General features: G+C 46.9%; 2 protein-coding genes and 2 pseudogenes across 2 annotated transcripts; 3 read left to right on the top strand and 1 right to left on the bottom strand.

The window, feature by feature from the left end:
• The first annotated feature begins 5,733 nt into the window (after positions 1-5,733).
• LOC136470909 (serine carboxypeptidase 3) lies at positions 5,734-10,912 on the top strand. Its single transcript, XM_066468637.1, has 9 exons — positions 5,734-6,172; positions 6,357-6,525; positions 7,162-7,281; positions 8,123-8,266; positions 8,363-8,513; positions 8,731-8,819; positions 8,903-9,161; positions 10,038-10,171; positions 10,465-10,912. Exons 1-9 carry the CDS (start codon positions 5,856-5,858, stop codon positions 10,591-10,593), a joined length of 1,512 nt encoding a protein of 503 aa, XP_066324734.1. The 5' UTR covers positions 5,734-5,855; the 3' UTR covers positions 10,594-10,912.
• Positions 10,913-12,485: 1,573 nt separating this feature from the next.
• LOC136468434 (divinyl chlorophyllide a 8-vinyl-reductase, chloroplastic-like) lies at positions 12,486-19,790 on the bottom strand (annotated as a pseudogene).
• LOC136470797 (uncharacterized) lies at positions 14,034-15,446 on the top strand. Its single transcript, XM_066468524.1, has one exon. It carries the CDS (start codon positions 14,034-14,036, stop codon positions 15,444-15,446), a length of 1,413 nt encoding a protein of 470 aa, XP_066324621.1.
• A 135-nt stretch (positions 19,791-19,925) lies between the features above and the next one.
• Positions 19,926-21,232, top strand: LOC136470908 (protein WALLS ARE THIN 1-like; annotated as a pseudogene).
• The last annotated feature ends 3,033 nt before the right edge of the window (positions 21,233-24,265 follow it).

Here is a 24,265-nt window from a genome sequence, read left to right as displayed (position 1 = left end):
CGAATTTGCCCCTCAGGGCGTCTTGGTAAGTAGTGGCGACGTTGGTGAGCCCGAAGGGCCGAGCCGCAACTCCTAGAGTTTTTCGAGCAGCCTTCGATAGATTTGGATCAGAGGGTGGTTGGTGCTGAACCAAAGTGTCCAGGGCCGATTCGGCGATGGAGAGGCAATCGGCGAGCTTCAGACCGACCCGATCAATGGACTCGATCAGATCATCATTGTTGATCTGCCTCCTCTGGTAGCGAGGAGCGGGCGGTGATTTACTGATGAAGGCGACCTCGGAGGTGGTTCCGAGATCGGATCTGCAGTCGTAGGTGCAGGGATGATCGGCACAGAAATGATCTACGCTGGCTCGAGGAGCTCTCCGACTCTGTCAGCGTTGATGATCCAGGAGATCGATCCGACCGTGAAGATCTGGCCGGGCTATGGGAGAGACGAAGAGCCTGAGGAAAAAGCCATCTTGTTTGACAAGGAAACATCACGCATCCCCTACCTGGCGCTCCAACTATCGACATAATATCATCGTCAGTCCTCCGAGGGGTATCCCACGAAGGTAGATTGATCGGCAGAAGAGCGTGAGATCAAGAACAAGAAGGCAATAGAGACACACGAGTTAGACAGGTTCAGACCGTCAGTGTGCCGTAATACACTACTCCTGTGGTCTGTTGGTTTGTATTAGCTATCGTATGATATTGCGTGAGTTTGGAGGGGGTCCCTGCCCGCCTTATATAGTCCGAGGAGCAGGGTTACAAGTCGGTTAGATCTAAGAGATAACCGGAAAGTAATAACTGATTACATGAATCTTAGGATCATACATATTCTAATAGATCTCGTAGTATCTTCAGGATATCCTCCAGATGTCTTACGGAAGCCATCGAGCAGAGTCGTACCCCGCAAGGCTTCGTCTTGTAGGCTAGACCACCCCCAAGGACGCAGCCCATGTGGTCTGCTGTGGGTATCCAGGGTCAGACCCCCCACAAGGATGTATCCTCATTCTCAGTATTAATAACTTTCACATTCTCACAAAGTGATAGCAAATAAAGCTCGTCTTGTCAGAAGGCAAGACCAACATATTTATCATTAAACATAATCTGACTAGCCATTACCAAAATAACAATCAAATCCATCATCGTCTAAGACCGAAACTGAAACTAAATTTCTCTTCATAGAGGGTATATAAAAGACATTTCTTAAGCTAAGTGTGAAGCCACAGTTAAGCTCTAATGGGAGTTGACCAACAACTTCCTTATCAACTTCGACGCCATTTGCGGCTCTTATTGCTTTGTCTCCTTTTCTTGGATTAATTATATCCCTGAATCCCTACATAGAATCGGCAACATGAACAGTTGCACTTGAGTCAATCCACTAAATATTGATGGCATAATCTGTATACAAGGATTCAACTATGAAGGAAATAACTTCCTTACCATTCTTTTCTAGCCATTCTTTAAGGAGAACATAGTCCCTTATGCAATGGCCTTCTTTTTTACAGAACTTACACTTTTCATCTTCTGAGTCACAAGTACCTAGCTTATTTTCTTTACTGCCTTCAAGAATGAAAGCATAGAGATCTTTGTCTAAAAATTATTAAACAATGATCAATAGTAATGAGCATGAAAATAACCCTACGTTGGTCTGGTTAAAACATGCGCATTAAACTTTTAAATCTTTCAGTTCTATTCTATATCACCGATGGTAGAAAATAGAATAAAACATCATTCTTCTACATTAATTCTACATCATCGTTGGACAGAAATAGAATTAATGCATAAAACTCATAAATAAAATTATAATATTGCTATTAACTACTTTGGTCAGAAAAATAACAATATCATAATTTACTGAAAATTTAACTACTCCTCAAAATTAAATCCTCCCGTTGGTTTGAATTTAATCAGAAGATAATAAGCATCATCTTTGCAGCGAAAACATGAAAAATAATCTTAAAATAATATTATTCAGAAGCATTTACAAGTACTTAACTACTCTCTGAACAAATCATCCCGTTGGTTCAAATTTGAGCAGAGATTTAAACCTTCAAAATTGACTATAATTCATCTAAAATTGCTTCTAAAAATAATAAAATTGAAAACATCACTTTTGCATTTATTTTGGCCCCGCATCAAAATTTGGCCCATGGCCCAGCTTCGCGTGCGCCGCGCTCAGCCCGTGGCCCAGCCTCGAAAGACGGCCTGGCCTAGCCGCGCGCGCACCACTCCCCGCACCCAGGCCGTAACCTAGGCCTAGGCCGGGAATTCTCTTCCCCGCCTTGACCAAAAGCTGGCCCGAGCACTCCTAGTCGTCGATCATGACCATGCGCACAGATCGGGAGAACAAAACGCCCCCCCTTGCACGGTCGGCCTCCCCTAACCCTAGCCTCACTCTTCTCCTCCTCCGTCTCACTTCTGGTGTAGCGGAGCGGTGGCAGCTACCCACGGCAACCGACGGAAGAAGGTGACGGCGCCGCCGCGGGGCCCCTCGTCGGCGCGCGCTCTCGCCCGAGGGTGAGCACGCCGCCGTCGAGCAGCCTTGTGGCAACGCCCTTGACCCCGAGCCCAAGGTGGAGGCCGCACGGTGGCGTGACCTCGCCGGCCGGTGGCTCGGGTGGTCCTTCCCGCGCGACATCGGAGCAACGCCGGCGGTGGTGACTGCGGCGAGAGAAGCCCGGGTAGGTGCCTCCCCTCACCGTCCTTCTTTCTAGGGTTAGGGTTAGGGTTTGGGGAATTCCCGCATCGCTTTGAATCATCTCCTTCTAAATTCTTCCCCAGTCTAGATCTACATGCTAGGTAGGCTCTGATACCATTGATAGAACTAGTGGATCATCTAGGCATAGATCAGCGGGTTCAACTTCACTAAAATGGCATATGAGACATAGATCAACCTAGAACAAAACTAGAGAGAGAGAAGGGGAGAGAGGTAGAGGCAAGGGTACCGACCATCGGCAGGCATGACGGAGGTGGAAGCCATATCTTCGGTGGTGTGGACGCGAACGTCGGTGTAGAGATAGCAGTGAAGTCCGGCGGCGGTGTCGTAGTCGAACGCAGTGCAGTGGAGGCACGGTCCAGTGGCGACGACGAAGGCAGTGACGCTTTCCGTCGCTCACAATGCACCCTCTCGATCGAACTAGGGTTTAGGACGTAGGTGGGGAGTTGGCGGCTACGGTGAACCTCGTGTCTCGAGCCCCAGCCCCCACCTCCTATTTGTAGCGCTGCACAACGGGGACCCACTAGCCAGGAGTACGGCTGGACGCTCCGATCAGAGCACGAGTCAAGGGTCCCACTCGGTCATTGGACCGAGCCAGGTGAAGATCAATCTAACACCGTGGACGCCCCCACGTGCCCATCCCATCTCCTCGAGCTTGTGGCATCGGCTTCGTGGTGCGCTCGATCACCCGATGGGGGAAGGCAAACGCACCTCCGTACGCGTTCATGCTCGGCCATCTAGGTGCATCGGCCTCCCGGCGCCTGTTTCGGCTGCTTTGACGCAGGGCCGGCTAGGGCAAACGCACCTCCGCCAAAGTTTGTTGGAGCCGGAGAGAAATCTGGAGGTTCTCGCTCCTTGCCATGTGCGTTAGTAAAACGTAACCATCGCTGTCGTATTTGAGACGGACTCCAACTCCATCGAGCGAGGTAAACGGGCGGGGGCGCAAACGATGATAGTATGAATTTTTTAGGTGTAAATAAATAGAAGACAATGGATCCTTCCCGTAACCGGCCTATTGTCTTGGATCACTTGTGCATCTTATAATCTTATCTAACTCTCGTCCTACCAATCAGACAGAAATTGACTTATCTCGTCCATCCAACCAAACAGTATTACGGTGAGATAGTGAGATGGTAAGTTTTTCCCCCACGTCTCGGTGCATGCATAAGAGGAGGACGACGACACTGACAGCCATCTTGATCCCAGATAATCCCGATCGAGCTGACTGACACCGGGCCACATGATCATGCTGATGAGTTGCTTTATCTGGATCTAGACGGATGGGAGCTGCCGCGTTATATCCGGGTTGCCAATCGCGTTTGCTAGCAGCGGAAGCGAAGCAACAGGAGCCAAATTAATAAAGCAGGCAATCGTGTCCGATCGAGATGGATGGAGCGGCAAGCAAAGCAAAGCAAAGCAACCAATCAGTCAGTGACCCTTCCATCGATTCCCTGCTGCATGCTGCGTGCAAGCAACATGTGCATATGTCCAGTCCAGGTCTCACCGATCTTGGGGGCCGAAGCGGAACCAAGAAGGTGCACTGGTTGAGAAATATGATTCCGACAGATTTATTGTGAAAAAAAAAATTATTCCAACTAAAAAAACAAGTTGAAAAAGACGGATTACAAGAGAAGCGAAGAAGGCCGCAGGCTCATGTCGAGGCCACAGGCACTTGCGTCACGGAACGCAGCATGCTATCGGCTTGCTAATCTTCTACTACTACTCCTACGTACTAGATCAAGTGCTGAATACATCATCATGCTTGCTCTGAATCTCTGATGCATGCTGCCAGAGAATGAAGCGAAGCAGAGGACTAGTAGTTCGGTGCGGTGAGGAGCAGCGTCACGTTCACGTCCATTATCTCCTTTCCTTTCCTTTCCTTTCCTTTCCTTTCTCCAGACTTGCAAGCCAACCCAAAAGCAAGGCTGCTGCCTTGAGAGATTCATAATACACCGTAGTAGTATATGATACTCCGGTATGTTAAGGGGGTGTATGGTTCCTTAGTCCAGATTTTAGTTTCTGTCCCATCGAATGTTTGAACATATGCATGGAGTATTAAACATAGATTAAAAAAATAACTAATTACACAGATTGCGACTAATTTGCGAGACGAATTTTTTAAGCATATTTAGTCCATGATTTGATAATGTTATACTACAATAAATATGTGCTAATGATGGCTTAATTAGGCTTAATAGATTCATCTCGTAAATTAGTCTACTCCTATGTAATTAGTTTTTTAATTAGCTCATATTTAGTCCTCCTAATTAGCATCCAAACATTCGATGTGACACAGACTAAACTTTAGTCCCTGAAACCAAACACCCCCTAAGCGGCTTTGCCAAACTGCATGTGAAACTGACACTGAGTCACTGACAGCAGCAGCAGCAGCAGCAGGTTCGGTCAAACTAGGACAACAGACTGCAGAAAAAAAAAGATGCTATGGCGTAGTATGTATGTGTAGTAGCTGTGGAGGATTGCACGAAGAATGCATGGAAGTATCGTTATGGGTGGCACAACTGAAACGCTGCCGCAGATTCAGTTGCAACGGATCGGAAAGCAGGGCGGGAGAAGAGCACACCATACATGCATCAAAGATTCAAAGCACGCCATGACTTGAATACCTGATGATGACGATGAGCTCGTTGTTCCCGGGTGTCGGCGGAACTGACACTAATGACACTGACATCACCATGAAAAATCTGTCAATTTTTCCAAAAAAAAAAAAATACTAGTGATTGACTCTTCTAATAATTTGATAATTTCTGCAGAATCCCTGTTTTTTTCTACTTCTTCCTTTTGTTGTTCTTCATCGCAACGGCGATCTAGTATAGTAACAGAGTTCGAAGTTACAGGATGAATCCATCGTAGTAGGTGTCCGCCAAATCTTCCCAAGTCCACAAATGAAAGGAATCTCTTTGGTCTCTGCTTGCAAGCAAGGTTTAGTTTAGTTTAGTTTAGTACTGAAGCCATTCTGAATTCTGAAACCACCAAACCGGACGAGAGGAAGCCTCTCGCGCTAGTCGGTTTCAAACGCCACCGCAATTCAACGCGACGGACGCTACCTATAAATCGGAGGAGAAACCGCTGCCAGTTCCACTTCCATTCCATCCAATCCCCACGAACTCACTCATCCATCCTCCTTCCTCCCCACGATGGCATCCTCACGCCTCCTGGTTCTCCTCTGCCTCGCCGCCGTCGCCGTCGTGGCGGCGGCCGCCGGAGAAGGCGGCCTCCGCCTGCCCCGCGACGCCACCTTCCCGGCGGCGCAGGCGGAGCGGCTCATCCGCGCGCTCAACCTCCTGCCAAGGGAGAAGGAGGCGGGGCCAGACGCGGGCGGCGGCGACGGGCCCAGTGTGGCGCCCGGGGAGCTCCTGGAGCGCCGCGTCAGGCTTCCCGGCGTCCCCGACGGGGTCGGGGACCTCGGCCACCACGCCGGTTACTTTCGTCTGCCGCACACGCACGACGCCAGGTGATTGTGCTGTAAAGCTTGGATCTTTGGTTTGTAACGGCAACCCAGAGCGTTTGATGAGACCAAACAAGACGCGATTTTTCCCGTTGAGTTGCGTTGCGTGTGGTTGACGATAAAAAAATAAAAGAACGAGCAATTTTGCGACATTGAATTGGACGCGCTTTGTGTGCCTTGATTGCTGCAGGATGTTCTACTTCTTCTTCGAATCGAGGGGCAAGAAGGAGGACCCCGTCGTGATCTGGCTCACCGGAGGGCCCGGCTGCAGCAGCGAGTTGGCCGTCTTCTACGAGAACGGGCCCTTCACCATCGCCAACAACATGTCGCTTGTTTGGAACAAATTCGGTTGGGACACAGTAAGTAATCGAATCCTACCTCTTTTATTATGATCCCCTGTCTCGTCAGGGTTGTCACTTACAGTAACAAGTCTCAAACTGAACATTCCAGTTTTGCTTGCAATCAATTTTAAGAAGAAAACAACAAACCTTAACTACTTCAACCTATGTTGACTAGAGTAGCAATAGTCAAGTTAAGCCGTTAGTGAAAAGGTCACTTTCAATGTTTCTGTCTGCTAGCAGTTGTGGAACAAAATATTTTCTTGTCCATAAACCAGAATAGGCATATTTGTTACTACTACTATCTATATTTACTAACTTTAGGTAAATGCTTATAACCAGCTCACCATGTTTGCTATCTTTATCTACTTATTGGGCCTCTTAATCGACCAACTTCCAATAGCTCCATGGTATTAGTTAGTTACAATTACAAGCCCAGCAGCAGCAAGCATGCTTACTATAGTACTGCAGCTTAACTATTTAGAGAGCTGTTTCCCTATTTCTGGAAAGAGATTGTACTAAATTCAGTATATCGTTGTAGAAAGTTCTTATTGCTGCACAGCTCCCACCTTATGTTGAATTACATAGATCATGTCAATTTCATTGCTATAGGTTGACTTGACCTCCTCTGTTTCTGATATGACTTGATGTCTGCAGATCTCAAATATCATATTTGTTGATCAGCCAACCGGAACTGGCTTTAGCTACAGCTCTGATGATCGTGATACTCGTCATGATGAAACTGGTGTCAGCAATGACCTATATGACTTTCTTCAGGTGCTACTTTTGTATCAATTATGTCTGGCTGTTGTGCTCTCTCTCTTTTATTGCATCGATTCCATGTGCTGTATGATCACACCATAGAAGTTCGGTCAGTTCATTTTCAAATAGTAGTTGAGGACAGAAGCTGAAACTAAGATGTTATTTAGCATAAAGAAGTCATAACATATTATACATACATTCCTTAAATACAGAAGGGGAACTTTCTTAATTATTTCAGGAAAGAATGATCACACACGGGATTTTTAAAACCTTTTTTTATTAATAATAAGCCTTATCCCACAAGATTTACATATTTGACCTTTTTTGCCATGGTGGCCTTCGCATGATGTCTACATTGGCTGCTCAACCAAGGATTTGGCCACACCACCGTCCATGGCCTGGATAAATGGGTCAAATTGAAAATTTAGTGTCTAGGCTTTTTAAAATTATTTATTATGAGAAGGTTTCAGAAATAAATCATACACGGTGGTAAGGCACCAACAGTGGAGGCATATGTACGCCTATATAAGCTTTTTATTCTCTTCAGCAAGTCCACTGTGCTGATTGGTGCCCTTAGATGCTAGCAAGGCTGAGAGGACCTTTTCGCATAAAAGTATAAAGGATTATGGCAAATTTGGCTGCATAGCTTCATTAGAGGTAGTAAAGATCATGAATCACCTTTGCTATTGTGATCTAAAAGTTGGATCTCAATTGGCACCAAATGGAAGGGAAGGGTTCCTATAGCAGAATCATATTGGGCTATTGGTATATTGCTTGATTGTGTTGGGTGGAATTGAGAAAAGCACAAGTGATGGACTCATGGATGTTATTTAATTGCTCTAAACTGCCATTTCAGGTGTTCTTTAAGAAGCACCCAGAATTTGCAAAGAATGACTTCTATATAACTGGAGAATCTTATGCTGGGCACTACATTCCAGCATTTGCATGCAGAGTTCACCAAGGAAACAAAGCAAACGAAGGCATTCATATAAACTTGAAGGTACGAGTATTAGCCTCTTTGCATCAACTTTCAACCCTTTTCCATTTTCAGTTCCCTTTTTTAACTTTTGTGAATTCTTAACTAATCTTATTCTAGGGATTTGCTATCGGTAATGGTCTCACTGATCCAGAAATCCAATACAAAGCCTACACAGACTATGCGCTGGAAATGAATCTTATTGAGAAATCCGACTACGAAAGGATCAATAGGTTCATCCCACCATGTGAATTTGCAATTAAGATGTGTGGTGAGTACTTGTACTACAAAGAAACCTTTGTGAACATTGCACGATTTTATTTTCTAGTAATCATCGAAAAACTTTTACATCAACATATGGTGACCTTCCTGAATCTAGCAGAAGAGGATTAATGTAGTACTTAAAAGTTTCATTGGAATGACACATCCTCACACTCTATGTTAAATAAAAGGATTCATACCCAGTACTAACCCTGCTAATGTTTCAGGTACTGATGGGAAAGCATCATGCATGGCAGCTTATATGGTCTGCAATAATATTTTCAACTCCATCATGAAGCTTGTTGGGACAAAGAATGTGAGTAAACAATGCCCTGCTATATGAACGTCTTGCTGTTGACTAAGGTCGAGAAGCCTTACACATCAATGGCCTCTTTGCAGTACTATGACGTGAGGAAGGAATGTGAAGGGAAACTTTGCTATGACTTCTCAAACCTGGAGAAGTTCTTTGGTGACAAAGCGGTCAAAGAGGCACTTGGAGTTGGTGACATTGATTTTGTGTCTTGCAGTACTACTGTTTATGAAGCAATGCTCACAGACTGGATGAGGAATTTGGAAGTCGGCATCCCGGCTCTACTTGAGGATGGGATTAACGTGCTTATATATGCTGGGGAGTATGACCTTATATGCAATTGGCTCGGTAAGCAGGGGGCTCCATAATTTTGTTTACCTATTTATGTATTTTATTTTACAGTCTTTCATCTATTGTTTGATCATGACTATGGACACGCCTTCTATGTGGAAGTAGCCGCACATAGATCTATCTTTTGTCGACCATATTATTAATTGATGTGGTATGGAATGACTAATATTACGAGGCTACTAGCAGTGAAATCAAAATAATTGTGTAGGACTGACATTCATCAGATCTATTTTCTCATTGCAACATTTGGTTAGCACAGTAAAAATTCAGCTGCATAAATGAATTTTGCACTCTGCCCCGTGACCAGTTTTGAAGACATTATAAGCACAATCAGTCGAGCGGACAGTTTTTTTTTTTGTCTGCCTAATTATGGGGTTGTGGATGAATCTCAATGAGCTGACAAATAAATGTGGACCATCTAGAATGGTCATGTTTGCAAATAATGCAAACTTGTTATCAAATTGGTTTGCTTGTCAATTCGTAAAAGAAAAAGAAATGTTTCTCTATGAAATATTTGTTGCGAAATAGTCCTTTCTGAAGTAGAAGGGACAACAACATTATTGTAGCACCTTTTGTCTTGTTGTTCTATCTTGGGAAACTGAAAAGACATCTTCCCTTCGAAAAAAGTACAAAATGCTAACGTGTCATTTCAGCTGCAAGTTGCAAGCTTTCAGATATGGAGGACCTTTATCAATAATTCAATATTTTGACGCAAAATCAATAATTCAATATTGATGTAACAAGTATCCTACTTAAAAGTTACCCTCTATCGTTAATTCTCTTGCATGTGCAATTGTGCATCATCAGATTCTTTAATGGTTTTGCAGTTAAGCCACCAAGTATACCATTTTGAATGTCTTTGTGTTTGGGCAGGAAACTCGAGATGGGTACACTCCATGGAATGGTCTGGCCAGAAAGACTTTGTATCCTCTTCTGACTCATTGTTTGTAGTAGACGGTGCTGAAGCTGGAGTTTTGAAGAGCCATGGACCACTCAGCTTCCTCAAGGTTGCGATCTAGCACTCTTTTTACTTTACCTTGTTTCCTAGTACTCAGCTCTTTCCCCAAAAGGAGATGTTTCATGCTGGCAAAATTAAGAGTGGTTCCGCTAAACGTAGGCGTGCTTCACAAAATGTACCATGATACTAACATGAAAAAAGGGACCACTCATCCTGACTGGCTGTAGCTATCGAACCCTTTTCCCGCCTGAAGATCAACAACACCCAACAGCAAGTGTAGGTATATGCGAAGATAAAACAAAACTCACAAGTATACGTTTCCTCCATATTATGCAAATGCAGGTTCACAATGCGGGCCACATGGTTCCGATGGACCAGCCGAAAGCTTCCCTGGAGATGCTGAGGAGATTCACACAAGGGAAACTGAAGGAATCGCTCCCCGAAACGATGGTGTTGAAGGCGGTGATGTGAGTGGCATGAACATGAAGGGAATTGCTTAATTACTAGTTAGTCTGAGGTGTCATTCCAAGGAGCGTGTCGATCACTGAATTGAAGCTTGCTATTTCCATTGATTAATTCTTCCTGATACTAATAACGTTGGCCCTGCAATGTATGTAACTAAAGTCCCACTGATGCATGCTGTTGATAAAAAGTCCAATACAAAGGGACAATGTTGGAAACCTTGTCTGCTGCTCTTGTAAAGCATCTCATGTATACACCCATTGATCCAGAAAGACAAATAGTATTTTTTTATTAAAAAAAATACTAGTGTCTGAATTACTGTTGGCAATTTGCTGTCTAGCCCTCTTGGCGATTTGCTGTCTGATCCGCACGCTCACTGACTGGAGCTCACATGCATTTCTGCTGGTTAGTTTTGAGCTGCATATATATATAATTACATGTAAAAGGAGTGGTCCTTAGATTTGCATTGCTGTTTGCCAACACTGTGTCCCCCTCGCATTCGCGCATTCAGAAGTTTTTTAAAGGAGACACACTGCTGAAAAGTTGAGACTTGTTCTTGGGATCACCATAGATCGATCTCATCACCAACTAACCAACCACAGGCAGTGCAGGATTACTTACTCTGGTGGCTGGCTCACATGGAGGAAAAGGGAAGGGGGCTAGGATTCTCTAATCTCTCCTCCCCTCCCTGAAGCTTTTGAGGTGGCACTGCATGATATGGTGTGATAGACAAGTGAGGCGTGCAGCAAGCAAGAGAATCGTGTAGGACCACCAGAAGGGATTGGATTGCTGCATCTCAAGCTAGGTAGTTTGAGATGCAAGAATCAAGAATGTGAGCAGCCAGGAGGGACAAAAGAACAGGAAGCTGGATCAATTCTATACCTGAATTTTATATATACTCTAAATAGTTTTTGTCTAACACAGTCACCAGGCACGCTAACTGAAAAGTATGCCAAGGGGGTCGTTACACTGCTTAGATCTGCAAGAACTCATGCTAGGAATTTGATGAACACAATAGCATTAGGTGGAGAGACCTAAGCATGTGTTTAGTTGAGCTGTGAGCTATAAAAAAGCTGTCGTGGACCGTGAGTTGTGAAAAAACTGGAAATCGTTTGGTTGGTAAAAAAAATGCCGGTAAAGCACTGTGTTTTTTATTGATTCACGTGTAAATGACCATTTTAGAAAGAAAAACTTTTTTAACCTTTGCATATGCCATTAACTTATGCAAAAAATTGAACACCTCAAATGCAGTAAAACACTAAACCATCTTAGTTGCTCCCCTTCTTCCACAGGTCGCAGAGCACGCGGATGCTGGCGCCCTTTCGCTTGCCACCGAACGCCTCGTCGTCACCATCGTCTAGCATCGTGGCGAGGGAGCCCCACGTGTTGCCGTTGTCATCGTCGTCGCGCAACCACCACCTCCGTCGCCTTGCGCCACTGCTCGGTCTGCACACATAGACGCCGGATCTCGTCGTCCGGCGCCTCCCGCGCGGCCTCTGGCGCCCTCAACTACACGGGAGATGAGCGGTGACGCGAGGAATCGGCGGCCACCAGTTGCGCCAGTGAGGAGAGGATGAGCCCGGTGGCGGGAGCCACCACCGCCCACCGACGTGTGAGCTCGGGTGCCGACGAGGTGCGCGCGCAGTGGAGAACCGAGTCGAGAAGACTGAACTATAGAAGGTATGGTACATATGAAACTTTAGAAATACTATACAATACACGTGTTTTAGCATAAAAAATACATAGATTTTTTATCTCTCTTTTTCTCACTCGTGACCACACATGGTAGTGGCGATGACGGCAAATCTGTGATTTGTCCTTCTATTGAAAAAAAATTGTGATATGTGATATTTGATATGTGGAAGGCTGGAGGCTGGAGGTAGGGTGGAGGCTATTGGATCTTAATCCTATGACGTAAAAAAAATTATGTGTTAAAAACTACATAAAACACATATTTATGTAGTAGACAGACTCTTAAACTTTATAAAACAGGACAAATAACTCTCTGGGTGGTTTTGCTAGGTGGTTTTGCATACGTGGCACTCCACGTTGGCTGCCCTTGATGACATGGCCTCTAGGGCTCTTGGCAGTCTGCGGGAGGGAAAATTTTCCATGTTTTTCGTTTCCGGGCGGGACCGCGAGAGGCCGGCAGCGGCAGAGCATCGAGCGGCGATGACGCATCTTGTGGCGGCCGGTGGCTGCGCATCTTGCCTTGTGGCGGCGGCCAGCTGCGGCGCGCAGCAGCTGCGGCCAGGGGAGGAGGGCGGCGGCTGCGGCCAGGACCGGCGCACGCTTGGCAGCGGACAGTAGTGCTCGGGGCTCGGAACATATATTCGCACGGAGAGAACGGAAGAGCCACCGTCGTCACGCAGTTTCCCAACGTGCAGATGGAGGATAAGCTGCCGCCCTGAATCATCGCTGGCAAAGATGTGAACACGTTGGTGTGCAGCGTGTAGGGCTCGCCGGAGATGTTGTCCAGGAACGGAGTTCCCCGGAACCAGCTTCAGCTGCATGTCGATCTTGGCCGCCGCGCGCGCGCGCGGCGATGGCGGCGGAGTAAGCTAGCAGCACGCCCAGCAGCCTAACCAACCAGCCAGCCAAGAGACACGAGAGTACACTAATCACTAGCTAGAACTACGATGGAGCAGGTGCAGGTGCCACCAGGAGCTCGAACTCGTCTTCGCGTTAAATTAAATCCCGCCGCCTACCCCGCTATCGACGATGCCCTCGACGCTTGCATATGCAAGCGGCCTGTTCCGGGTCCCGCAGCAGCATGCTCTCCGAGGCATAGTACCTGCCAATCTTGCCGAACTCGGCGACGTCCTCCAAGCCCGGGAACAGCTTGGCCAATCCATCGAGCACCCAGATGACGGCGTCCATGATCTGGATGGGCACTTTGATGAACTTGGGCTCGCGCCCGAGCAGTCGGAACAGCATCTCCCCCTTCTCCAGCGGCCCGCCGATGAGCAGTGTTGGTGTAAGCCAGCTGCACAATGAAGTCTTGGAGGCTGCTCGTGATGCTGGTGAAGCGGGAGAAGCAGCGTGTTTGAATTCAAGATGCAGCGGGCTGGAGCCGGCGCGGTGAGCGCGCCCACGTTCATGCACTGACAGTGCAGTTGCATTGTTGGTCACTTGTATCTTGTGTTTAGCAGTTTTATTCTAAACAAGTGTGTGTAATGACTGCTGGTATAAGTAGCCTAGAGTTCGAAGTGTGAGTTAGCGCTTCAGTTTACTTGTAATCGTGATTGTATTGCAGACCTCAATCAGTGAAAAAAGGGCACTGTCACTCCCTGTCGACAGTTGCCAGTTCATGTCCATTTCGTGTTCTTGAGCGCAAATCCTTGTCTAGGCTAGCCAATTAACGATATTGTGCTGTGATTGTGATCTTGATTTCCTACATTTGGTATCAGACCCACTAATCACGCACAAACACTCAAGAAATCCATACCATGGGCGACCGGAGTGGCGGCGCAGGCGGCGGCGGTGATCGCGGTGATCGCATCACATATCCGGCGCTCACGGCGACGAACTACACCAGTTGGTGTATTCGAGTCCAGGCGATCATGGAGGATCAGGGAGTGTGGGAGGTCGTGGAACCGCCTGCGGAGGCGTCGGAGCAGGCAACGACGGCGGCAGAGGCGGCGAAGGCGAAGGCAAAGGATAGGAAGGCGAAAGCTCACTTGCTGCAATGTCTCCCCGATGATTTGCTGATGCAAGTGGCGACCAAGAAGACTGGAAAGGAGGTGTGGGAATCACTGAAGGCGAGGTTTGTTGGTGCGGAGCGAGTGAGGGAAGCGCGGTTGCAGACCCTGAAGAGCGAGTTCGACGCTTTGCGGATGAAGGAAGATGAGCAGCTTGATCAGTATGTGGGAAAACTGACGGGTATGTCAGTCAAGTATGGTAACCTTGGTGGTACATTGGGAGATGCAGCACTGGTGAAGAAACTTTTTGACACCGTGCCCGATCGATACCTCAATGTGATCGCGGGGGTCGAGCAGTTCTATGATCTGTCCAAGATGGCGTTCGATGATGCAGTTGGTCGATTGAAGGCGTTTGATGAGTGTACCAGGCGGGGAGCCGGTGGTGCGCGTTCTGACAATGGGCAGTTGTTGCTCACACAGTCAGAATGGGAGGCGCGCCAGAAGAGATCGACGGGAGAAGGGTCTAAAGGCGGGAGGTCTCATGATGGAGGCAGTCGTGGCCAGGGAAGAGGTCGTGGCGGCGGACGTGGTGGCCGTGGAGGACAAGGTGAAGCAGCCAAGGATGGCGGAAGCAAACGTGACAAGAGTCACATAAAATGCTTCAAGTGTCATAATAACGGTCACTACACAAATCGATGCCCGGAGAAGAAGAAAGAGGAAGAGGCTCACCATGTCAGGACAGTGGAGACTGAGCCGTCAGTGTTGCTCGCAGAAACAGTTGAACTGAGACTGCATGAGCACACTGAGACAATGAGTCTACATTCAGAGGTGTATCTGGAAGAGTCCAAGGTGATGCCGGCGCTCTACTTCGTTGAAGAGGGTGATGAGGAGTCCATGAATAATGTCTGGTACCTAGATAATGGCGCCAGCAACCATATGTCGGGGGATCAACAGATGTTCAGAGACATTGATCATACTGTCTCTGGTAAGGTACGGTTTGGCGATGGTTCTTTTGTTGAAATTATGGGGAAGGGTTCAATTATGTTTCAAGGGAGATCTGGTGATCAGTGGTTGTTGCATGATATTTACTATGTTTCTAAACTTAAGAGCAATTTGATCAGTTTGGGTCAGTTGACAGAGATTGGGCATAGAATTGTTATGGATGATGATGAAATAGTTGTTACAGAGAAAAATCCACATAGACTGATCGTGAGAGTTTAGAGAGCAGTGAATAGAACTTACAAAATTGAATTGGCACCAGTGAATCCAATTTGTATGTTGACTAGTATTGGGGATGAGGCTTGGTTGTGGCATGGCAGGCTTGGCCATGTGAATTTTCAGGCCATGAAAAAATTAGTTGACAAGGAGATGGTTGGAGGAGTGCCATTGATATAGCATCCAGATCAAGTTTGTCAAGACTGTTTGACAGCCAAGCAAACTAGGATGCTTTTTCCTCATTCAGCATTGTGGAGGGCAGATGAGCCACTCAAGCTTGTCCATGTGGATCTGTGTGGGCCCATAACACCATCTACTGTAGGTGGCAACAAATATTTCATGTTGTTGGTGGATGACTGCACAAGATGGACACAGGTGTACATGCTGAAGAACAAGGACCAAGCTGTTGATGCTTTTGTCAAGTACAAGGTAGATGTGGAGAATTCTTCAAGCCACAAATTGAAGATCCTCAGATCAGATAGGGGAGGGGAATTTCTTGCCAAGTCATTTCAGAGTATGTGTGAACAAGCTAGGATCAAGCACCAGTTCACTGCACCCTATTCACCATAACAAAATGGAGTGGTAGAAAGAAAGAACAGAACGGTGATGGAGATGGCAAGGGCTATGCTGAAAAGCATGAATTTACCAGGAAGGTTTTGGGCTGAGGCAGTCAGACATGCTGTGTACTTGCTAAACAGACTGCCAACCAAAGCAATGGGTGATAGGACTCCCTATGAGGGTTGGAATGGAAGAAAACCAAATCTGAGCCATTTGAGGGTTTTTGGCTGTAAAGGGCATGTGAAGATAGTGAAGCCACATCTAAAGAAACTTGAAGATAGAAGTGTGCCAATGGTGTATTTTGGCATAGAAGAAGGAAGCAAGGCTCACAGAATGTACAATCCTCAAGACAACAGAATAGTGGTTAGCAGAGATGTTGTTTTTGAGGAGTCACAGAAGTGGAGCTGGGAAGCAGAAGAAGAAAGGGATTTTACTGAAAACCGAGAAGAAGGGGATGGGCAATTCTTTTCTAGAGGTTTTCGGAGATTTGGTGTTGGGATTGGTGCAGATCAAGACCATCAGACAGATGTTCAAGATGGAATGCCAAGTGGAGATACAAACACAGCAGGAGGCAGTGAGTCTGTTTCAGAGTCAGTTGGCAGTCAGCTAGTGCCTGAAGAAAATCCGACAATAGAAGCAGGCAGTGTATTTCTAGGGAATTCAGTATAGAACTTTGAGGGGAATCATGATATGATGGATGTTGATGACAGTGACAACTATGATGAAGCCCCACTCAGATTCAGAGACCTGAATGAGGTCTATCAGGAATCAGAAGAAGTGGAACTGAATTTTAACACAGAAATTGCTGCTTTGCTGGCAGTAATGGAAGAACCTTCAAGTTTTGTGGAAGCAGCAGGTGATGAGAATTGGATGAATGCCATGAGGAGTGAGATTCAATCTATCTGCAAGAACAAGACTTGGGAATTGTCTGCTTTGCCACCAGGACAGAAGCCAATTGGGCTTAAATGGGTTTTCAAGCTCAAAAGGAACTCTGAGGGAGAGGTGGTAAAACACAAGGCTAGGCTGGTAGCTAAAGGGTATGTACAAAAATAGGGTGTTGATTTTGAGGAAGTGTTTGCACCAGTTGCAAGGCTGGATACAATCAGGATGATACTAGCTATGGCAGCAAACAAAGGATGGCAGGTGCATCATCTTGATGTGAAATCAGCATTTCTCAATGGTGAATTGGAAGAGGAAGTTTATGTAGTACAACCTGAAGGCTTTGTGGAGAAAGGAAAGGAAAGAATGGTTCTGAAGTTAAGCAAAGCACTGTATGGCTTGAGACAGGCTCCTAGAGCCTGGAATGTGAAATTAGACAGTAGTCTGAAGAATTTGCAATTTAGCAAATGTGCTAGTGAACCAGCAGTGTACACTAGGGGAGTTGGGAAGAAGGCAGTTATACTTGGTGTTTATGTTGATGATCTGATAGTGACAGGAGAAGATCCAGCTGAGATTGAGTTGTTCAAGAAAGAAATGACCTCACAATTTGATATGAGTGATCTTGGTTTATTATCATTCTATCTGGGGATTGAGGTTGATCAGCAGCAGGATTATGTTAATGTCAGACAGTCCAGCTATGCAAAGAAAGTATTGAGCCAGTTTGGTATGGAAGATTGTAATCCTACCAAAATCCCAATGGATCCAGGAGCTAAACTTGATGAGGATAAAGGAGGAGAAAGAGTGATGCCACTGATTACAGAAGAGTAATTGGGTGTCTAAGGTATCTACTGCATACAAGACCAGATTTGTCTTTTTCAGTGGGGATGGTTAGTAGATACATGGAGAAACCTACAGTGAAGCATCAAAGAGCAGTAAAGCAAATACTGAGATATTTGAAGGGTACTGTGGATTTTGGGTTGGTGTATACCCAAGGTGGGAAAGAAGAAGAAATAATTGGTTATACTGACAGTGATTTGGCTGGTGACTTGGTAGGAAGAAGGAGTACAGCAGGTATGGCTTTCTATCTGAATGAGAGTCTGATTACTTGGTGTTCTCAGAAGGAGAAAACTGTTGCTCTATCTTCTTGCGAGGCTGAGTTCATGGCAGCAACAACAGCTGCAAAGCAAGCCTTATGGCTTAGGAGTCTGTTGAGTGAGCTCACTGGAAGGAAGCCAAAGTCAATAGAACTATTTGTTGACAACAATTCAGCTATTGCCTTGATGAAAAACCCTGTGTTTCATGGTAGGAGTAAGCATATAGATATCAAATACCATTTCATTAGGGAGTCTGTTGAGAGGAAGCAGATTGTTGTGAAGAGAGTGTGCACTGCAGAGCAGAAGGCAGATACTCTGATAAAAGCCTTGCCAGCAGTGATGTTGGGTGTGATGAACCATCTACTCGGGATCAGGAAGCTTGATGTGCATCAGGCTTAGGGGGGAGTATGTTGGTGTAAGCCAGCTGCACAATGAAGTCTTGGAGGCTGCTCGTGATGCTGGTGAAGCGGGAGAAGCAGCGTGTTTGAATTCAAGATGCAGCGGGAACGGTTACTGGAGCCGGCGCGGTGAGCGCGCCCACGTTCGTGCACTGACAGTGCAGTTGCATTGTTGGTCACTTGTATCTTGTGTTTAGCAGTTTTATTCTAAACAAGTGTGTGTAATGACTGCTGGTATAAGTAGCCTAGAGTTCGAAGTGTGAGTTAGCGCTTCAGTTTACTTGTAATCGTGATTTTATTGCAGACCTCAATCAGTGAAAAAAGGGCACTGTCACTCCCTGTCGACAGTTGCCGGTTCATGTCCATTTCGTGTTCTTGAGCGCAAATCCTTGTCTAGGCTAGCCAATTAACGATATTGTGTTGTGATTGTGATCTTGATTTCCTACAGGCAGCACCTTGTTAGCCTTGTCCTCGTAGTAAATGCAATCAGCGATGAAGGCGGCGAGGTCCTCCTCGCTGATGGTCTTACAGGTGCAGAGCTTGCTGTCGCCGAACATGACGTACGTCTGGGTCCCGAGCACACGACGCTTTAGGTGAGGCGGGTCCCGGCGGCCTCCGCGGCCAGCTCCTCCTCGAACTTAGAGCTTGGCGCGCTAGGACTCGAGGAGCGGCTTCTGGACACGCCGCAAGTCCTGCACGCCGCCGCCGCGAGTCCTGCGCAGACCACGGCGTGGACAGGCCGGGCGGGGCGAGTTCTGCGAGCAACGCGGCTGGGTCGGTGACGTCGGAGAAGACAATCTGGGCGGGGGCGAGGTCCGGCAGAAGACGTAGCTAGGAAGAGCAGGAGCTGTCATACAGGTTGACTGGTGGGCCTGGATGCCACATTATCAAAACCAGCCAGAGTGGATTGACACATCAGCAAAACCATCTCCCAATACCACTCTAGGCGGTTATTTGTCCGGTTTTCCAAAGTTTAGTGTAGCGGTGAGGGCGTTGTCGTCCATGGGCTCGGAGGGGTTAGAGTTAGGTGAGGCAGTGGACGGTAGTAGCAGACGGCGGGCGTCTATTGATGTTCATTAATCTGCAATTCTAGTGATACAATGTGTTTGCACTCATGTCCTCTCCTACATGTTCTTGTACTACCATTGCTGTATGCAAGAAAGGTGCGCCCCGTGGGAGAGGCGACCGACATGCATGTCTGCGACAGCAGGTCATGTCCAAGCACACTGCGACATGACATCTAGCTCTCCTTCCCCCCTGCAGCCATGGAGCACGCACGAGCAGGCCACACACCCACAGGGCCACACAGCTCACCACCTGTCGCTTCCGCTGCAACCACGCATCTCAGCTCCTTCCCTACCAGTATACGGAGTAGTATATATACGGGCCTGCACCTGCAGCACCATCCACTCCATTTCCATCCGTCTTGCAGGAGCAGCTGCACACTTATGCTGTGCTCGGTCCTGTCCATTGCTTCCTACTTGCAGCCGCAGCTGCAGCAGCCTAGAGGTGTGGTGACACCTAGCTGTAGCACGTGACCAGGTAGGTGATCGATCATGGGCGACGACGTGCGTGGCCTGCACGGCGGCGGCGGCGTGCCGGCGGCGAAGACGGAGCGCGCCGCGCGGCTGCACGTGGCGATGCTGGCGCTGCAGTTCGGGTACGCCGGCTTCCACGTGGTGTCGTGGCTGGCGCTCAACATGGGCGTCAGCAAGCTCGTCTTCCCCGTCTACCGCAACCTCATCGCGCTCTGCCTCCTGGCCCCCTTCGCCTACTTCCTGGAGAAGGACAGGCCCGCCATGACGCCCGCCTTCCTGCTCCAGTTCTTCCTGCTGGCGCTGTGCGGGATCACCGCCAACCAGGGCTTCTACCTGCTGGGGCTCGACAACACGTCGCCCACGTTCGCCTCGGCGATCCAGAACTCGGTCCCCGCCATCACCTTCGCGATGGCGGCCGCGCTGGGCATCGAGCGCGTCCGCCTCCGCCGCCGCGATGGCCTCGCCAAGGCGGCCGGCACGCTGCTCTGCGTCGCCGGCGCCACCGTCATCACGCTCTTCAAGGGCCCCGCCGTCTTCGGCCCGGCGGCGGCAGTAGTGACCGTGACCGCCGTCGCGCTGCCGCAGGCAGTCGGCAACAACAGCAGCAAGAGCTGGGCGCTGGGGTGCGTCTATCTCATGGGCCACTGCCTGTCGTGGTCCGGCTGGCTGGTGCTGCAGGCGCCCGTGCTCAAGCGCTACCTGGCGCGCCCGTCCGTCACCTCCTACACCTGCTTCTTCGGCCTCCTCCAGTTCCTCGCCGTCGCCGCCGTCGTCGAGCGCGACGCCGCCGCGTGGACGATTACCTCCGGCTCCGAGCTCCTCACCATCCTCTACGCGGTGAGTTGGGTTGTTCCAGTTCGACTAGCACGCACGCATTGATCGCCGGCATGGCAAGAATCGAAGGTGACATGACACGAGACATGATGGCGCTTGGAACAGGGGCTGGTGGCGTCCGGCGTGGCGTTCGCGGTGCAGACGTGATGCATCGACCGCGGCGAGCAATTCTACCTCGGCGGGTACGTTAATTATGTACCTGACGATCGATATATATCTTTCTTCTTCGATTCTCCGTCCATCGATATAATTAAAAGAAGAAGAAGAAAAATGTTTGCATGATTCATTTCTGGAATCCTTGCAGGATCATGGGGGCAGTGCTCATCATCGCTGGACTCTACCTGGTGCTGTGGGGCAAGAGCGAGGAGAGGGCGCTCGCTGCAAAGCAAGCCGCCGCCGCCGCCGGAGTCTGCGACGACGAGCCCGACGCGGCCGCCTCCTGCCTGAAGCAGCCGCTGCTGCCGCCGCCGGCGACCTTGGAGGCCGTGTGATGTGATGTGATCCAATCCAATCATTTTCATGCACGAGTAGTCCTATATGCATGGCTGAGATGCACTGCACCCGTCGTACCGAATCGTAGTGATAGCATCTGGTAGTTAACGTCCATCATCGCCCCATCAACATGTTAGGTTAATTATATATTAATTAATCCATCACCTATCATGCACATGGCTGTGTGTTGTGTTCACAAGTATACCACTACAAAAGCAATAGTGAGTAACATGTGCAACCGTTGTTGTAACCTTTCGTCAGCAAACTGCAGCTGCAGCTGTTTTTGTTTTAAATTGCAACTGGACCTTCTTTTTTTTTTTTGAAAAGAAAACTATAGGCAACTGGACCTTTTTTGTTGAGCTTCGGAGGGACAGTTGACTGATAGCGAGAGTGTGTCAAGTGCCATGCATGATATGTCGTCAGTCATCAGTCACGTACTCACATGGAGACATCATATAGCACGAATATTCTCAAGTATGTTAAATCAACTCCAGGAGTTTATGAAAAACTGGATCTCTAAACCGGTTTTCTAAAACACTCCTGTCCTGAAATTTTGAAATAAATGTATCAAAGATTCAAAATTTGTCTCCATTTATAAGATATTTTGGATTGCTTAACCCTATCAATGCGTGGTTGTCTTGTAAATCACATAGATGCGTGCATCTATGATGCATACCTTTTAAACATCGTCGACTTGCCCAAAATGGCTCATGAAAATCAATGGCATGCATAATTGCCTTTTTAAACTATGCCTTATCTAACTAATTTGTGAAGGGCAAATTAGTCTTTTTTTGTTAGACTCTTTATTGTAGTCCTAAAATTACTTAGATACTCCATAATTCAGGATAGAGAGAATATTTAAGCATTCATAATATAATAGGTATAGGTATATCGCTCGCGGCAGAATCCCTTATTTAGACTCCATTTTTTTATAAAGTTACATAATAAACAAAAAAAAAACCGAATTTGACCCTCATGATACGATTCGCCTGCGTCCAGGTCATGCATGCGCCGCCAAGTCCCGTCCAGCACATTCTCAGATGATGCTCGCACATCGCAAGGTTCAGAACCTCAGATGCCATTATACACTAAAAGCAAAATTAAAACAAACAACTTTATTTTAAGCGCAATTAGTTGGAGATGGTGGCGGCCAACCGGCCAAATTAGGACAATAGGCCACCGGCCACTAGTCCAGCGCATGTCCAAACATCTCTCTCCTTCCTCGAGGAGTAAATCTCTATAGCATGTATCGGTATTGCAACTTGTGATAATTTTCATGTGACACCACCTCTACTACTTGGACGTAGTCGGATTCACATCAATCCACATCAGCTGTTGTGGATAGGGGTACGTTGGAACTTAGTTCAAATTCTACATCAATCCACATCAACACATATGAATTAAGATGAATATGACAACATCCAAACAAGACCTACAGGAGTAGAATTTCCCGGAACAAATAACCTAGGAAAGATCCCAAACAAGCAAAAAAAACGGTGGGACCCTTCTAGTAGTAGGTAACACCAAAGAAAGTGTGGTTTTGTGGTAACACCAAACCGTGATATATCTCTGACAAAAAGAAGTTATATATACTTTTACTTTAGGTCAGGTTATTTTCAGGCCAGATATTAGACGTGGTTTTGGTCCACCCTTCAAATAAAGTAATAACACAAGTTGAAGTGGGAATGCCGATACTTAGAGATTGCGGCAATAGAGATACTCCCGCTGTCTTAAAATAAATTTATAATATAAATTATAAGAGAGGATACAAAAGACATATATATCCTTACTTCATTTATTAATCGCTATCATCAACCTGATTAATGCAGATTGATTGATATATGTCAAGTAACTATATAGTGCCTACCAATTTTGTGCTATTACTTAATGCAAAACTATCTCATTATCCCTAAAATCTATTATATACATTTGGATAAAATTTTTGAATGCTTGAATGCACTATATTATAGGAATAAAGGAGTATACACGAAGCATGGTTGATTATCTTTTATATGATTAGCGCTAAGCTATATATCAGTAGCTAGTTGTCTGCCTTTAGATTTGTCTTGCTCTATCAAAGTTCTTTTTGAATAGTTACAGATTGAACTTGAAATAAGGAATGATCAAGTGTTCAAATCAGAACAAAATTCCTTTTTTCAAAAAAAATATGTCCATCCATACATTACAATAAAATGGAAAATAAAACCTCCTCTTTATGGAAAGAAAACCAATGCATTGGAAGAGTCTTGAATGACCAAGTGGTGCGGAGCGGCTTGGGCCCACCTGCTATTATTGGGTGCGAATATACATGGTTAAATAGGTTGTCGGCACGGCACGGGTCTAGCCAAGGCAGGATTGACTCATCGGGTCATGCCGTGGCCACCCATGGTCTGCACCTACGACCCAGGCAAGACACTATGGGCGTGTTTGGTACCCTTCCCAGCCCAACCTGGCCAGCTCCAGGCAGCCAGCCTGCATTTGCCCAGGCCAGATGCATGCAACAAGGGTTGTTTGGTTGCATGCATCTGTGGAACCAGGCTGTGCTGAGACAGTGTTTGGTTGCATGCATGTGTTTGCAGATTTAAAAAGCCCATGCATGGATCATTGTTTGGTTGGCTGCATACAACAAGTTCTAGTCACCTCTTGCATGTAGTGGTAACATTACCACCCACTAGTTGACATCAGATATTACATCAATTTCCAAATGAAAAAACCTACTAGCGAGGCAATAACTACTGCTATTACAAGTATAAATGAACTGTGGCACAAGCGAAAGTTGCCATTTCCATCAATTTCTAGTAGAGGTGCACAGACAGGTTGGAGGAGAGGTGGATTTTCAGGTTGATCACCATAGAAAGCTAGCAAAGCTTCATTTCTTGTTTTGTATTTTTTGTAGCAGTTTCCCTTGAAACCATCTACTTGAGCATGTGCTTCGGCCCAGCTGGAGTAGACCCCAGGCTCCTTCCCAACATGAACAACATACCAAGCCATAGCTGAACATGTTCTCAGATCAATCAAAAAAATATCACAGG

The sequence above is a fragment of the Miscanthus floridulus genome, chromosome 8 (genome assembly GCF_019320115.1).
Source record: "Miscanthus floridulus cultivar M001 chromosome 8, ASM1932011v1, whole genome shotgun sequence".
NCBI lineage: Eukaryota > Viridiplantae > Streptophyta > Magnoliopsida > Poales > Poaceae > Miscanthus > Miscanthus floridulus.
The sequence above is the reverse complement of the archived record's forward strand: the minus strand, read 5'-3'. Positions and strand labels throughout refer to the sequence as shown.